Source organism: Neurospora tetraspora (assembly GCF_033439725.1).
Source record: "Neurospora tetraspora strain CBS 560.94 chromosome Unknown B0H65scaffold_2, whole genome shotgun sequence".
Classification (NCBI taxonomy): Eukaryota; Fungi; Ascomycota; class Sordariomycetes; order Sordariales; family Sordariaceae; genus Neurospora; species Neurospora tetraspora.
The window spans coordinates 4,769,119-4,784,013 of record NW_026944384.1 but is presented as its reverse complement, the minus strand read 5'-3'; the positions used below and the strand labels follow the sequence as shown (position 1 = coordinate 4,784,013).

General features: G+C 43.3%; 1 protein-coding gene across 1 annotated transcript; it reads left to right on the top strand.

The window, feature by feature from the left end:
- Positions 1–108: 108 nt before the first annotated feature.
- B0H65DRAFT_126385 (uncharacterized protein) lies at positions 109–1,569 on the top strand. The gene has a single exon (XM_062820747.1). It carries the CDS (start codon positions 318–320, stop codon positions 1,299–1,301), a length of 984 nt encoding a protein of 327 aa, XP_062684881.1. The 5' UTR covers positions 109–317; the 3' UTR covers positions 1,302–1,569.
- Positions 1,570–14,895: the final 13,326 nt, after the last annotated feature.

Sequence of the window (14,895 nt, the reverse complement as noted above, 5' to 3'; positions counted from 1 at the left end):
GCCATGCCCCTTGGTTGGCCGCCTCGGACCAATGTCCGAGCGAGCTGCTCCTGTCTTCTGAACTTTTTGCTTCAACGACACACCATGACGCCCCACAGTTGGGGTAGTGAGTCGGGCAATGCTGGACTGTTTGTCACCGTGAACTTTCTTTTCTCGGATAAGTAGAAGGCGTTTCCTTACTTGCTTGCGCCCGCTCCTTCTGCCCATTGCCTCCTTTTTCTGATTCCTCTGCCGCTTCCTCCGTTCATCACGCCTATCCAAAGCCTCAAGGCTTCAATCACTTACCCCATTCGCTTTTGCCCATACATACACCCACCATGACTGTGTCCAATGGTGCTACGAACGGCCAGCAGGCCCCGAGAAGACCTCTCCCATGCGGCATCTACGCCCCGACTATGACCTTCTTCGACGCCGAGACCGAGGACCTCGACATTCCCACCATCAAGAAACACGCCGCACGCTTGGTCAAGGATGGACTTGCTGGTCTGGTGACCATGGGCTCCAATGGAGAGGCTATCCACTGTACACGAGAGGAAAAGGCGGCGGTAACTCGCGCCACCAGAGAAGCGTTGGATGAGGCTGGTTTCAAGGACACACCCATCATTGTTGGCGCAACAGAAGGCAGTGTCAGGGGGACAATTGAGTTGTGCAAGATCGCCCAGGAAGCTGGCGGCGATTATGTGCTCCTTCTCCCACCCTCATACTTCCGTTTCCTCATGGACGAGCAAGCAATTCACGACTACTTCATCGCCGTGGCTGACGAGAGCCCTCTGCCGCTAGTTCTTTATAACTATCCCGGAGCCGTTGCCGGTATCGACATGGACTCGGACCTCCTGATCAAGCTCGCCGCCCATCCCAACATCGTGGGCACCAAATTCACCTGCGGAAACACCGGCAAGCTCACACGAGTGGCACAGGCAACTGATGCAAAGACTCCCTGGGCCGAGGGATCTGGCTACATGGCATTCGGCGGAATGTGCGACTTCGCTGTTCAGACCTTGGCCAGCGGCGGCAGCGGTATCATTGCCGGCGGAGCCAACGTGATGCCCAAGGTGTGCGTCAAGGTGTGGAACTTGTATGTAGAGGGCAAGATCGATGAAGCCATTGCGCTTCAGAAGACCCTTGCCAAGGGTGACTGGTTCTTGACCAAGTCTGCCATTGCCGGCACCAAGCAGGCTATTCAGAGCTACTTTGGATATGGCGGGTACCCCAGGCGACCGCTCAAGAGGCTGGAAAAGGCCCGTGTGGCCACCATTGAGGAGGGAATCAAGGAGGTTATGGAGATTGAGAACTCGCTATAGCGGAGGGGGAGGTGGATGGAAGACAGGAGAACACCGTGACAGCGGGCGGCCCTGGAAGAGGAGGGTTACGAACAACAAAAGGAGCAGGGCTTTTACGTTCCAATCATCTGACTGATGCGTTCGTATCATCTTTGAGGGCGGAAAGGGATAAGTGGGGCACTTGCTGTATGCAGAATCACACAAGTAATAAGACACAAAACGACTGAACTACAAACAACTATTCTCAAGCTTGAAGAGAGCACAATGTACCTGCACTAACAACGCAACATATCTACAGCGGCGGTCAACCGTCGCTTCTTTCTGCCTTCCACTTCTTTTGGATGTCTCCATACGCCACACTTCCTGAGCTCGATGCTTGTAGGTCTTACCAGACCATGGGCCGCTCTACGCCTTCAAAAGCCTTCATTCATGGGACACTCAACTGATACGGCTCCGTTCACATTGCTTCGGGTCCAACGGCAACTAACCTCTTCATGGTAAGTCTTAACCTTCATCTTATGGCCGAGTCAATGGTAACAAATAGCCGAACCAAGAAGACCTCAGCCGCGATATGTAGCTCTTCATTCCCCAAGCCTAATGCCTTCTCACAACATATCTGCTGCAGTCAACAAGATGACACCAGCGAACGAGTCTACCACCATATTGCAACTGCTGGGCCTTTTTGTTGGGTCAACCCTTTCGACATGAAGAAACGACGCACCGTGACAATAGTTATCCACTCCATCTTTTTCCTTCTCAAACTGTATTCACATTATAGGGTGAGGATACGTGTACAAGGAAGCTTTTTTCAGTGCATATAAAGACGATCTGCAATGTCAGGTCTACGCTTCTCGATGGACACATCTAGTGAGTTCATGTTCTTTTCACTGTAGAGTCTATTTATTTATCATACACTACTTGAGGTGCGACTGACGGTTTAGCTAACCGTGTGGTATGAAGCAATGCAATCTCCTTCGTGTTCCACCCTCTGTTTTTCTCTCCCTTAGATCTCCCTTGATATAGATACTCTGTCTTCAAGACGCAGCCAGGGTTTCGAAAAGTATCTTGACGACAGGTCTGGAACGGGAATGTGCAACAAGCGAGCATTTCGTTCCTTCCAAAACATACAGGAGTTTGCCGTTCGTACAAAACTTGTTCAACTGCTCGCTCTTTCCCACTTGCTCTCCATCGCTCCTTCTTGCATACTTATCCTCCGAACCGCCAATCTGGGGACGGCACAACCCGACCGTTTGAGTCGCGACTACTTGTGTCCCGATCCTACTCCTTGTCATAGTTTGTGGCTCCTGTGAATATGAGCATGGTAAATGCTAAAACTTTTCATACATCCGTTGGAGTTTGTAATGACAACCTGGTCACGGATTCATGAATCGACCGTTACGATTTGAAAACAACTGAAGTGATGAGTACGTATATGGCAAGTACCTAACTCTATTACAGGTGATGCTACCGAGAACTTCAAGACTCACCTCTACGTGCCACTCACATATAGCATCGCTACATGTGATTTGATACCCTTAAACTCGTCAAAATGGGCATTTCAGGGCCATGTTCGAGGGCCGCAAATGCACGACACTCTCAAATTCAAACACCTATTTTCATTCCCAGTTCAGCAAACTCGTCCAGCCCCAACCGCTCAATGGCTCGCAAGAAGATCAACTGCCTAGGTTATCAACAATTTCATGACCGGCGAAGAACACAGACAGTCGACACGACAACAAACTGACACACAGCACACACATGTCGCGTGAACAAAACTTCATCGCCGACTAGCGCCGCGCATTCCCCTATCGACCACCATAGACAAAGAGCGATGTCACTCCGACTAGTCCCCGCGTAAAGAGTCGTGCAGTGGGTTTCATCGTCCGGGTGATAGTTCGAAAACGTCAGAGTCTGGGCTACAGCGAGTTCCCAGCCCCGTGTGTTGGAAATATTAGTTTTGAGCCAGAGCGTGCCCCAGTTGACTGTTCGGTTCGGTGTTTAACCGGCAAATGAAGACGCCAAGATGACCCCTTTTCGACCGAATCTCGCGAGACGACGGAGTTTTCTTGTTGAGTCTTTACATGTGCCTGAAAGCGAAGATCAGTAAATACTCAGTGTTACGAACGGACAGAGACGCAAGACCAGTGGGAAATGTTCACTCAACAGCGGTCATCATGAAGCGGTTACAAGTCTAGTACTTCCCGCCCGAGCTCAGTGTCAAGATTCGAAATGTCGATGCTTTACGTCACACCGAAGGACGTCCACAGAAAAGGGGCAGTTGGTCAACAACGAACGAATCGTCTAGGCAACGAATCAGATCCCATGGTGTCAGGTCCGTATGTCTGTCTGATGCCGCGACCTTGCCGCTGAGCGCCAGGCACTCCTCGTATATCAGCAACTCACACCCGTATCTGTATCGAATCAGGGTACGTAGCACTGAGATGGAGACAATCAGCTGTGGAATCTGAAGAAGTTAAAACTCGAGGCAGTTGGGCGCAGTTGTTCAAAGTTCCAGAACCTGGTGGTTAAGCAGAGAGGAGCATCTCCAGACAATGGCCTCGAACACAGTGAGAAAACCAACTCCGAGATTGAAAGTGGCGATCCTTCGGGAGCGGAGGGAGCCTGTGCCTCCCCCGCAGTGAGATTTGTCCCCGTCAGCTGTTTACAGTGGTTGGTACCAAGGCGGAGGTGGTGAAGACGTCCTGGACGTATGTCCACGAGCGTATGTCCACGAGTGAGGATAGCAGCTCGGACGGGTGTATCTCGTATATAGAGCTTGTAACTTTGTGTTGTCTTTGTCGATCACGATCCGGAAGCGCGCTCTCTGCAAGCATTGCAGAGCTAACCACACAGCTGTGGAGGAAACAGGTGGTGGTATCCCGTATCACTACCCGCCCGTGCCGTACAGCCCCCGTGATCTCAACCTTACTGTAGATGATCTGTGGAGAGCTCCAGGTCTTCAGAGAGTCCACTTCGCCGTCAGTGGTGAAAATGATCTGATATCGGAAAGGAGCTACGGCACGAAAGAAAAAAAAACATGTCATGACATCCCGGTTGCCCAGGCCGATTTCGCTGCTCGCTCCGGGCAGAATTCAATGCCGGGGCGGGAACAGCCTCGGTGACAAGGTGAGAAGATCCGATTCCGGGGAGACTTGTATATGAGAAGAAGAGCGGAGCGCGTGGTCTAGGAAGTTTTCGGGTGCCCAGGCGTTCGAGGTGTGAAGAACTGGAATCCGTCGACGGAGCCCTTGGCTGGACGAATCAGCAAGGCTCGCGTGCTGCTGTCCAGGATTGCAACGTTCCACCGCCGATCAATCTAAGTGGGAACAAGCCAATGGGCGGCCCAGACCTATTGAATCTGGATGCGGCGGGCTCCGGAGTCCAGCTGATAATATCAGATTAGCACCCCTTCAGAAATCATAATGGTAGGCTTTGTATTCGATATTAGGAATCTTGAAGATAACTTGGTGAACAAAAGATTGTCACCAGTTGTGCGGTGATAGATTAGCGACAACGGCAGTCTTGTGCCAGGAGATATCGCCAACTTCGATGACCGATATGGCTAAGGCGTCGTTTCTCGATGATGTATCAGAGGAGGACTCGCCTGGTAGCAGATGGACTCCATCTGCTATGATGTCTGATTTTGGTCGAAATTTAAGGACCCAAGCACTAGCTGAAAGTGAACCACTAGGTGAAAACCGGGCGGACTCACGGCCACGGGCATCCCGAGCCACAGCCACATCAGTGAGCCAAGTTAAGGGGCGCTCCGAGAAATGGCCGACAGCCAAGCCACAGGTCTATCTGGGCGACGGAGTGCGGGAGTCTTCGGAACGGAAGGTGGGCGAGAAGCCTGAGAGTGAAATTGAGGTTGGGATATCTTCGTGCCCAGGCTTCAAAACGTATCCTGCAGGCAATCGGGACCACTGATTGACCACAACCTAAGGTATGTGCATGTGAAAATGATAAATTTGCACAGTTAAAGGGATGCCGCGGCCCTGCGAGAGTCAAATGTACCTCAGTACCTAGCACTATCTTGTTCACCAATCAGAACCCAGCTAAATGACTTCAGCTAGGTCCAGATTGGGCTAGCGGATGCCCCTGGTGACCTGCAGGTCAGTGGTCACTGCAGGAAGCCCAATTTGAACCTTTTGTTGAAGCATCACAGGACATGAGAAAGAGCTTCGCTCACGCAGAGGCAGCTGGTAGGAAGGTCAAACCCCAATGATGGGCATGGAGGGATAAGCATCACAGTTTTCCAGAACGTGGCCATCGACGGAAAAGACGGTTCGAATAACCTACAGAGAGATAAACAGACGGCTGACATGGAAGAAAGCAGAAGCACCAAACTTCAAACGAAAACCATACAGACCCGCCAACCCCAACGACGAGCAACAAACTATTACCCTCATTTCATGTAAGAGAATAAGGAAAGAAGCGTTGAATGAAGATGAATGACTGGCAAGAACTTGTGGGAAAAGAGATCACGCGGTCATCCAACTCAACTGCACAGGTGCCGAACGAAGGAGGGCTGTCCTGGTGTTGAAACAACGCGGAGAGGAAAAGAAAAGGAAAAAAACAGGACATGGGCCCAGTTTCCCCGCATCACTGTCGTCCATCGGCGTCCACGATTTTAGGTGCGATTTTGGGTTCAGCAGGCTAGGCTCGCTGTGGACAAGGATCGGCAGGGCCAGTGCGAGGTGATGAGTGGTGATAGCGGACAGCGAGGGCGCTGTCATCTCGTTGACAGCGTGACGAACTTCGCAGACTGACGGGAGATGCTTCTTTTCACATTCTAGCGTCCACATACCAGGCACGCTGAGATCGAAATGGGTGTCCGACTATCCTATTCATCAATCTCAGCTCGGCCTCAAGACTTTGCTGGTTTTGTCTTCAGCTTGTTGCATTTTCCCATGCGCCTTATCTCGACATCAAATCGTCTTACAGCGCAATGTACTGGGTGGAGCTTCTCTGATGCCTTCTCGTTAGTGCTGCTAGTGTGTTTTCGGTAGTCTGGATGAACATGGGGGTTTCGGACGCTCGGGCAGTGAACCGAACGGATATTCCCACTTCAAGTGGAGGCTGTTGTTGATGTTGAAGTTGCGCCTGATGGAGAAGGAAGAGAGAAAACCTTAAAAGTTGCATGGGCGATTTGATGACCTCTTTGAGATAGCTTCATGCACGAACCGCAATGCGCAATTTACTGGTCGCCGACCGTCACAACCACACTTTCTCACTCAAACAATGACGGAACTCTGACATGTGAAAGAAAGAAAGGTAAAGAGCTTAGGTACTTGGGTGGACCTGGTTAAAACGATAGTGAACAACAAATATAGCTGTCTAGCACGCGACGTGTTACATATCTATGCCATAGCACTTTGGCGGTGTAAGGCGCAGAAACTACCATGTAAGAAGCATCATCAAGTTGACAACTTTTCAAAGTCACTTTCGAGAGATAGCTCAAAATGGCTCAGCGTCCTGTGCCAACTATGAGACGCGACAGCTCATCAACATCTCATGAGAGCTTCAACCGCCGTCTTCTCAGACACGCGACCTCTGGCTTTCTCAAAAGATTACCTGACGGAAAGATTAGAAAAAAGAGAGAGATCCCCACACAGTTACATGGTGCCAGCACGCAACCGTGGTGTTCGCTTGGACAGTCCTGGAACGGAGCTTTTTACCATGATGGGCTAGACCAGCCGTTCAACTCATGTCGCGAAACTCAACAAGTCCAATGGCCAAGCAGTCAAGAAGAAGGCTTGGAAGTTGGAAGGCGCGCTGGACGTTACGGGGCTTCCAGCGGCCGAGGAGGCCAAGCGCGCAGGGTCTTTTCAGTTGCAACTGAAGGAACGACTGGTAGGCGAGCCGCAGCAAGGCTCTTCAGCACAGCTTCACCAAGGTGAAAAGTATCGACAAGTCTCTTTTTAGGTTTCACTACAATCACGACAACGTGAAAGCTGGATAGGTAGTGTACAGTAGAACTGTCGTCAGAGGCTTGACTGTGGCTAACAAACGGGAGGGGCGACGAATCAAGGAACTTCCTATGTAAAGGGGCGAAAACTCCCCTGTGGCGCCGCCGGCTTTTTCAGTTCAGTCTCGTCAGTTGGTGGGAAGGAACGAACACCTCCATCATTATCTGCACAATATGATGACATGATGTTTTGAGGATTGGCTTTTAGAGTTTTCATAGGGGGTCCCGCCCGCCGTCCTTGCCGTCCTGGAACTGCAACGATGAACTGGATTTTCGATTTCCACAGATCTGCCTGAGCCCTGAATCCCGTTCTCAGATCTGTCTCCACAGCCGCCGGGACCAACGGGTCGCCGGGGCCAGGTACATACCGGCCCCGGTACAGTACCTCTACCTGGAAAGACTGCACTCACACGAGCTCACGGAGTGGAGAGTCAATGGTGCAGAAAGTTAGAACCTCTATACATCACCGGCGTGATTGAGGTATTTCGGTATCCCCCTTTCCGAGCATGATCCGAACCTAAAATGTTTTTCTGACCCGATGTGTGAAAGGTATCAAAAGGACCTCACTTCACATCTTGCGGGCACTGCCAAGATCCTCTTCCTGGACCTTCACGGGAAGGCCAGACCTTGCGAGCTTGCTCATGAGAAATCTCACAGAGGGGTATCCCTGTGGGAGGATGTCCACCGCTTGAAGTTGACGGTTTTGCGCTGCTTGGAAATGAAAGGGGAAGCGTTGAAAGAGTCGCATTGCGGGGGTCCAAATTCTTTTCAAAGAAAAAGTGGGCGAGTTGCCCCTGGAGGAAGCATTCAGACGTCACATCGTGTCCGTTGATAAGGCATTCAAGTCGTACAACCCTTGCTACGTAATGCCAATGCTTTCGAGTACAAACCTGACCCAGCAACTTGTACCACCACATAAGTCTCAACATTGTCCCTGTTGATAGGTCTTTTTGAATCTTTGCGGTGTTGAGTGGTTGTCTCTGATGCTAGTGATGTCAGTTGCTGCTTTTGCCCGCCGCATAACACACCATCTCTCACCCACGCTCGCTTCAGCAGTCTGCCAATCCATGCCACGTTGATCCGGCCTCACCACCACCACAGATTTCGGCGTCGGCCGATAAAAACGGGGGCATCTTCTGGTTCGCTCACCCAAGGTCACCCGCATGGAAGCCCGGTAGAAGGCGTGGAAGTCAGGAAAAGGCTAGGATCATCATGCTCGGGATGCAGTTGAAAGAGACAAGTCGCATGGACTTGTGCCGGTTTGGGGAGGTGAAAGACGTCTTGATCGGCGCCATGCAGTACTAACCTAACATCGCGTGCGGTGGACGTGTTGTACTGCATCGGAATTGGGACCAGGTGGTTCGGTTAATTTTATTCTTTCATGGCCTTCAATATCCGCAAGGCCATCGCGATAGGTCAGTCACGGCAGTGAATGAAGTACACTCCAAGAAGACAGTCAAGCTCTGCAATGCTGTCACCGCTCTGACCCAAGAACTGAGGAACTGTCCTGCGACAGAGATTAAAAGGCTGACAGATATATTGAACACAGCCAACACTAGATGGCCCCGGGACATGGCGACTATAGCGAGCCCCCCACTCACTGGCTTTGTGAGACCCCAAAATGACCAGGTGGAATCAGCTCACTAACAGGTTGAGATGGCATATCTTACATGCCTGGGAAGAAAACCGGGTATATCATAGTTGAGCAATCATAAAGCACCACCACAGCCAAGCAGTATGAGAATAGTAAATGAGGACTATTATCGGTGATATATTACCTTTGCGTATTAATGCATTAAATATGAAGTATTTCTGCTTGGTCAGGCCCGAGAAACTGCGCCGACGTTGATACGAAAGCTCTAGTCGATAACGCCATCACATCACAGCCAGGGGATTCGAATTGCTGTCCAACTGGAACACTGTCGGCACTTGTAGGGGACTGAGGCATTCTATATGTGAGTGAAAACCTGTGACGTGGTGCTGGAAGATGGGGGGCCCATAGCGGTTGCATCAGGCGGGAGTTAGCGATCGATAAAGACTTCAATCAATCGAGTGTAACTAGGTATCTTGTCTTGAGCATAACGCGCCATGGTCCTAGCGTATCGCGCAAAAGAATAAGGTCTCGATAATCGACAGCAGAGGTTGGAGACGAGGTCATAGTGTTGCTTGTTAACTATGAGCGTGGGCTGACGGGAGCTGATAGTGAGATAATACAGGAGATTACAATACCTCCTGAAAAGAAGCATTCTAACCTTTTCAGATACAGTTCCGGCGGGCATCTCGTCTTACAGTGATGGGAAACATGAACTTTCACTTGACACTTTCACAAAGGAGGAAAGATCACTATAACAGAATTGCAATTGCGCCAAGCCCTACGAGAGACCCACCTTTGATATACTAGTCCTAAAAAGGCCAGGCCTAGTGGATAGAAGTCTGGCTGATTGAGTTCATTAGCGGCACGGTGCGAGGCTGCCCCCGCGCAGTTTGGAAGGTGCGCCTATGCGCACAGACCACTAGGTGCTGGTATTTATTCCATAGTCATGGTAATATACCGTTAGTTAGCAGATCATCCAATTATACACCTTTGTTCATACCCCCAAAGAACCTTCTTCAGCGGTCCATCACGGATTGCATTAGCGATCTACCCAGGGGGTGGTATTATATTAATTAAGGAGGACACCTTAGAATACATTTTATTTAGTTATCATCACTAATCGACGCGCGAATTCACAGCAGGCACAATACGAAGAGGCACTACCAACGAAAACTATCACCGCGCGACGCATTATTCGATTACGCACAGATTATGTTATTTCGACCATTCTATTGCCTAGCAACTATTACTATTTATATTCGAACGTAATTTCCACCGGAGCAGAGCTCGGGACCGATTATTATACGATTACAACTGCTGGTTTCCTAAGTCGGCGAGACGGAGCGCGCGTGCATACAGGAAGAACCTAGTCCGGTTGAGAACCTGCTAGTTCGAGGAGGAATTAAAATAGAGAGCTTATACCTACTTAGAAGGTACGTACTAAATTATTAATAGATTATTAATAGATTTTATATTGTAATTATAATACTATAGAGATACCAGTTTAATATCTAGTAAGTATATACGGGACAGCGTTTAATTGGAGAGGTGTAGGACTATTAGGTCTAGCCGATAATAGTTAGGGTACCCTTCGTATTAGGATTCAACCCGATTTCTCCCAATATATATACGTATATACATTACTTACTTTACCTATTTGGATTATAACGATACAAGTTCCAATGGTATATTAGAATAACCTACTCTTATCTATTACCTATACTTAATTATACCTTATCTTATTATTTATTATATATACGTACACATTTATCTACGTTTACCCCCTAATTTGGTTATTTATAATTATATAATATAGCGAATTACGGATGGGCATCCGTGATTATATAGACCCTAACGCTATATTACTTTTATTTTAAACTAACCGTTTTCAATAATTATATAATATAAATTTTAATTTAATTATAATTTAGAAGGCGATTACCTAGTTTTTAATTAATACTATATTAATACCCCCTATCTATATATTAAATACGTTTATTACTATATTTATACCGGCGTTTAATTTATTTTCGACTTTACAACCCCCTTCTCTTCCTATTCAAACCCCGTACTTAATTATAAAGGATTTCTCAAATATATTCTTAGATTTCTTTTAAAAAGATTTAAATAAATATTTAGAAGATATTAAAACGTACGTTAACTGATTAATTACTACTACCCCCGAAGAAGAAATTCGCGAAAATTACATTATATTTTATAAGGGACTATGAAGTATTATAAAGGAAGAATAGTACTTCAAATTATTTAAGGCTAACTGCGAATAAGAACCCTTAAAGAAATAATTCTTAGTAAAGTTTAAACTCTATACTATAGATTACGATTAAAAGACCGGATAGTAGATTAATATATTCGATTATAAAATAGGCAAAACAATCGAAGTTTATATAAAATAGGCTACTAAATTATTATACAAGTATAACGAATTATAATGTAAAGAATTCTACGATCAATTCTATATTTAATTTATTAATAACTACGATCCGATTAATATTAAATTATTAGAATACGTCGGAGACCGATTCTATAAAATAGAACGAATCGACTTAAGGTATTAATTGACCGAGAAAATCACCTTTAATAATATATAGAAAATTATTATCAGTTATATTATTCGGTTAAATAATAAAGCAAAACCGTTTTTGAATAACTCTCAGGCCGTAGAATTAGTAGGTACTAAATTAAATAATAATAGTTTTACTATAGACTAGTTTTTAAAGGCCCTTAGTAAAATAATATTTTATAAATAGACCCTAACAATTATACTTTAACTTCTCTCTTATATTTTTAAATCGGGTAATTACATTTATATACCGTTCGGGTAATTATATTTCCCTTAAGTATAGTAATAATAGTACATAAATCCTACAATATTAGAATAGGCTTATATAATTTAAATATACCTGATATTACTCCCTATTCCGGAATATTTTAAAAATACGCAATTTATAACCGCTGGTTAAATTCCCATTATTTAACCGAACCTAATGGGTATACTATTAAGTCCTAGGCCGGCAAACTAATATAGTTAAATTAGGCTCGAGAATAATATTAATATTTAAAATAAGGCTAATCCTAAAGTAAAATATAGTAATAATACGAAGAATAATAACTATAATATAAAAGGATACTATTAATAGAAGAGGGCCAATTTCAAATATTTCAATTATTTAAAACCCTATATTATCCGTAAATATTTAATACTCCTACGACCTAAATACAAGCCTAACGAAATTGCAAATTACATTACGACTAATAAATTAATTCCAGCTCGTTTAAACTATAACCCGGCGGATAAATAGGGTAATAAACCATAAAGCGCAGCGACTTTTACTAGGAGAATAAAAGAGATTCTAGATAAAGAAGAGGAAGAAATAGAAATAGGGGTAGTAATAATTATTAATCGGGTTCACGCGGCCTTATCTATAGAATTAGACTTAAAGAGGAAACGAAATATAGAATTTATAAAAAAGGATATATATATATATAATATATTATCGGGATTAGTATATTATTAACGAAGAAGATTATTAATACTAATACTAAAGAAAACTAACGTAAAATAGAAAGAAGAATTGAAAAAAGATAGGAAACGGCTTAAATAGGTAGATAATAATATAAAGGGGCGGCGAACGCAACGTAATACTATTCCAATCCGAAATATAGGCCCCAATCTTCGTAATCGTTAGAATATAAGCGGATAAATAAGGAACCAAATAATCGGACCGAATATATCCTTTATACAAATATATAATCGATCCTTATAAATACGCGCCGGAGTGGCTTAAGAATTCAGACTATAATAGGTAGTACGTCCGGGATAAAGAGTCGCGAAATATACTCAATCAATAATAATTAGTAAAATAAGCCCGGACAAAGTCGTTAACGGGGAATAAAATATAGAAGATTAGCCGAAGGATATATCGCTAGGATACGTTCGCAGATTCGTAAGCGATAGAGAAATCGGTAAATGTTTAATAAATACGGGAGTGCTAATAAATATAATTAATGAAAATGCAGCCACCCAATATAATATAGTAATAAAAGGAACTAAAATACTTTACCGGATTATAGTAGCGCACGGACGCTCGGTCGCAATTAATAAATATATATATTTCCCTTTAATAATAGAAGGTATTATAGCGTAAATTATTATATATATTACCTAAGGAAAAAACCCTACCTATAACCTTCTATTAAATACTACGTAGATTTACTATATTAAGGGAATTATCGATATCTACTATTAGACTATTACTATACGGGGTAAGAATAGGATCGAAAAAACGGCAGTGCTATTAAATAAATTAGGAAGGATTTAAAAAATAAATAAGAATAATAATAAAAATTTCAATAAAGACGATTACTAGGAGGAAAAGGAGGATATTGAAGTCAACGCAAATTTAGCGTATACGTTATTAATAAATAAAATAAAGGTTATAAAAGAATATAAGGAGGAATATATTATAAAAAACGGGAGGTAGACTTAAATTTAGGATAGGTCTACGAACCCAAAAAACAAAGAGTAGCTATAATATTATATCTAATAGAATCGAGGAGGGCGAAGAACATATAGTAATATACTATAACGTATATAATTATAATAATATTAGTAGGGAGGAGTTTATTAAAAAAAGCTTTATAAATTATAAATAAATTATTAGAGATAAGAAAATAAAAGTTAAGAGAGGGATATATATTTAGGGAGCTAGGAGTAGTAAAGGATAGATTCCTATACTAAGTACTACTACTAACGACCCTAGAGGAAGGAGAGGGAGCGATATTATAATAATATAACCTTATATACTTGCCTTTGCTAAGTATAGAAATAGACTATCTTTATAATAACCTATTTATTTTCAATGATTTTAAACGGACGGTATCGGCGTTAGCGGGGAATAATAGGCGGTTTATATTAAAAGTACTCATCGAAAAGAAAGATAGAACATAGTTTAAGAGGTAAATACCCAATAAAATATTAAATAGTAAATAGAAAGAAAAAATATACTTCGAAGAATAATATAAGGACGAGGAAAATCCGGATTAAAAATGGGGAAAAATGGTGAAATATGGTAAAAAGTAAATTAAATATATTCAGTATATTTAATTACGGAAGGGTACGTAATAAATTAAAAAATTTATAAAAACGTAGGACGAAGACCCGAGATTCGTAACATTACAATTAAACCGATAGAAGTAATTTAGGTATAAATCGAAGAAATAGGCGTACAATTAGGGGATAAATATATAATTAATAAATAAAGGGAAAAAGTAACGCGGTTAATCTATACTTATCGGGATATTTTTATAATAAAGTTAGCTAATATTAAAATAATAGACCTTATTTAATATATTATTAATATCCTCCAAGGAATTATTCCTTATTAATTATAGTAACCAAAGTATACGCTAAGGATAAAGGAATTTACTAGTCGGATTTTACTATAAATAGAGGCTACGAGATAAATTATACCAGGTATTAATTTATAGGGAATTTATACGAAATTTCTCCTTAAAAGCAATAATAATTTACAGGTAATTATAAATTATCGCCCAATTAACAGAGTAACGGTCAAATTTTAGTAGCTAATATACAACTAATTAGGATTTTTTAAATATATTATAACGGGAGAACACTAGATTTTCCTTTAAACGGATAGTATATATAATTACTAGGGGGTACCAATAATAAAAGGATACGAAAATAAAATTATTTTTATTATAGTTAACAAATAATATTAAAAATTAAAAATACCCTAAAGAATAATTAATTCTCTATATACCTATTATACGTTAACTGACGTAGATTTCGGGGTATAGCTGATAGAAAATAGTTTCGTAGGACCGGCTCTACCCAATTTATTTAATTACTACCCCGAATGGGGGGTATTATTCGATTATTTCGTCGATAATAATAATATATTAACTACCGGATTTAACGCAATATATAACTTTTTAAAGTGCTATTATTTTCCCCGAATCGCATTTATCCCTATTAATATTTCGCCGAAAAAAAACTATTTTATTTACTATTA

Coding starts and splice junctions, on each gene's coding strand:
- B0H65DRAFT_126385 (XM_062820747.1), top strand. CDS start 318: ATGACTGTGTCCAATGGTGCTACGAACGGCCAGCAGGCCCCGAGAAGA.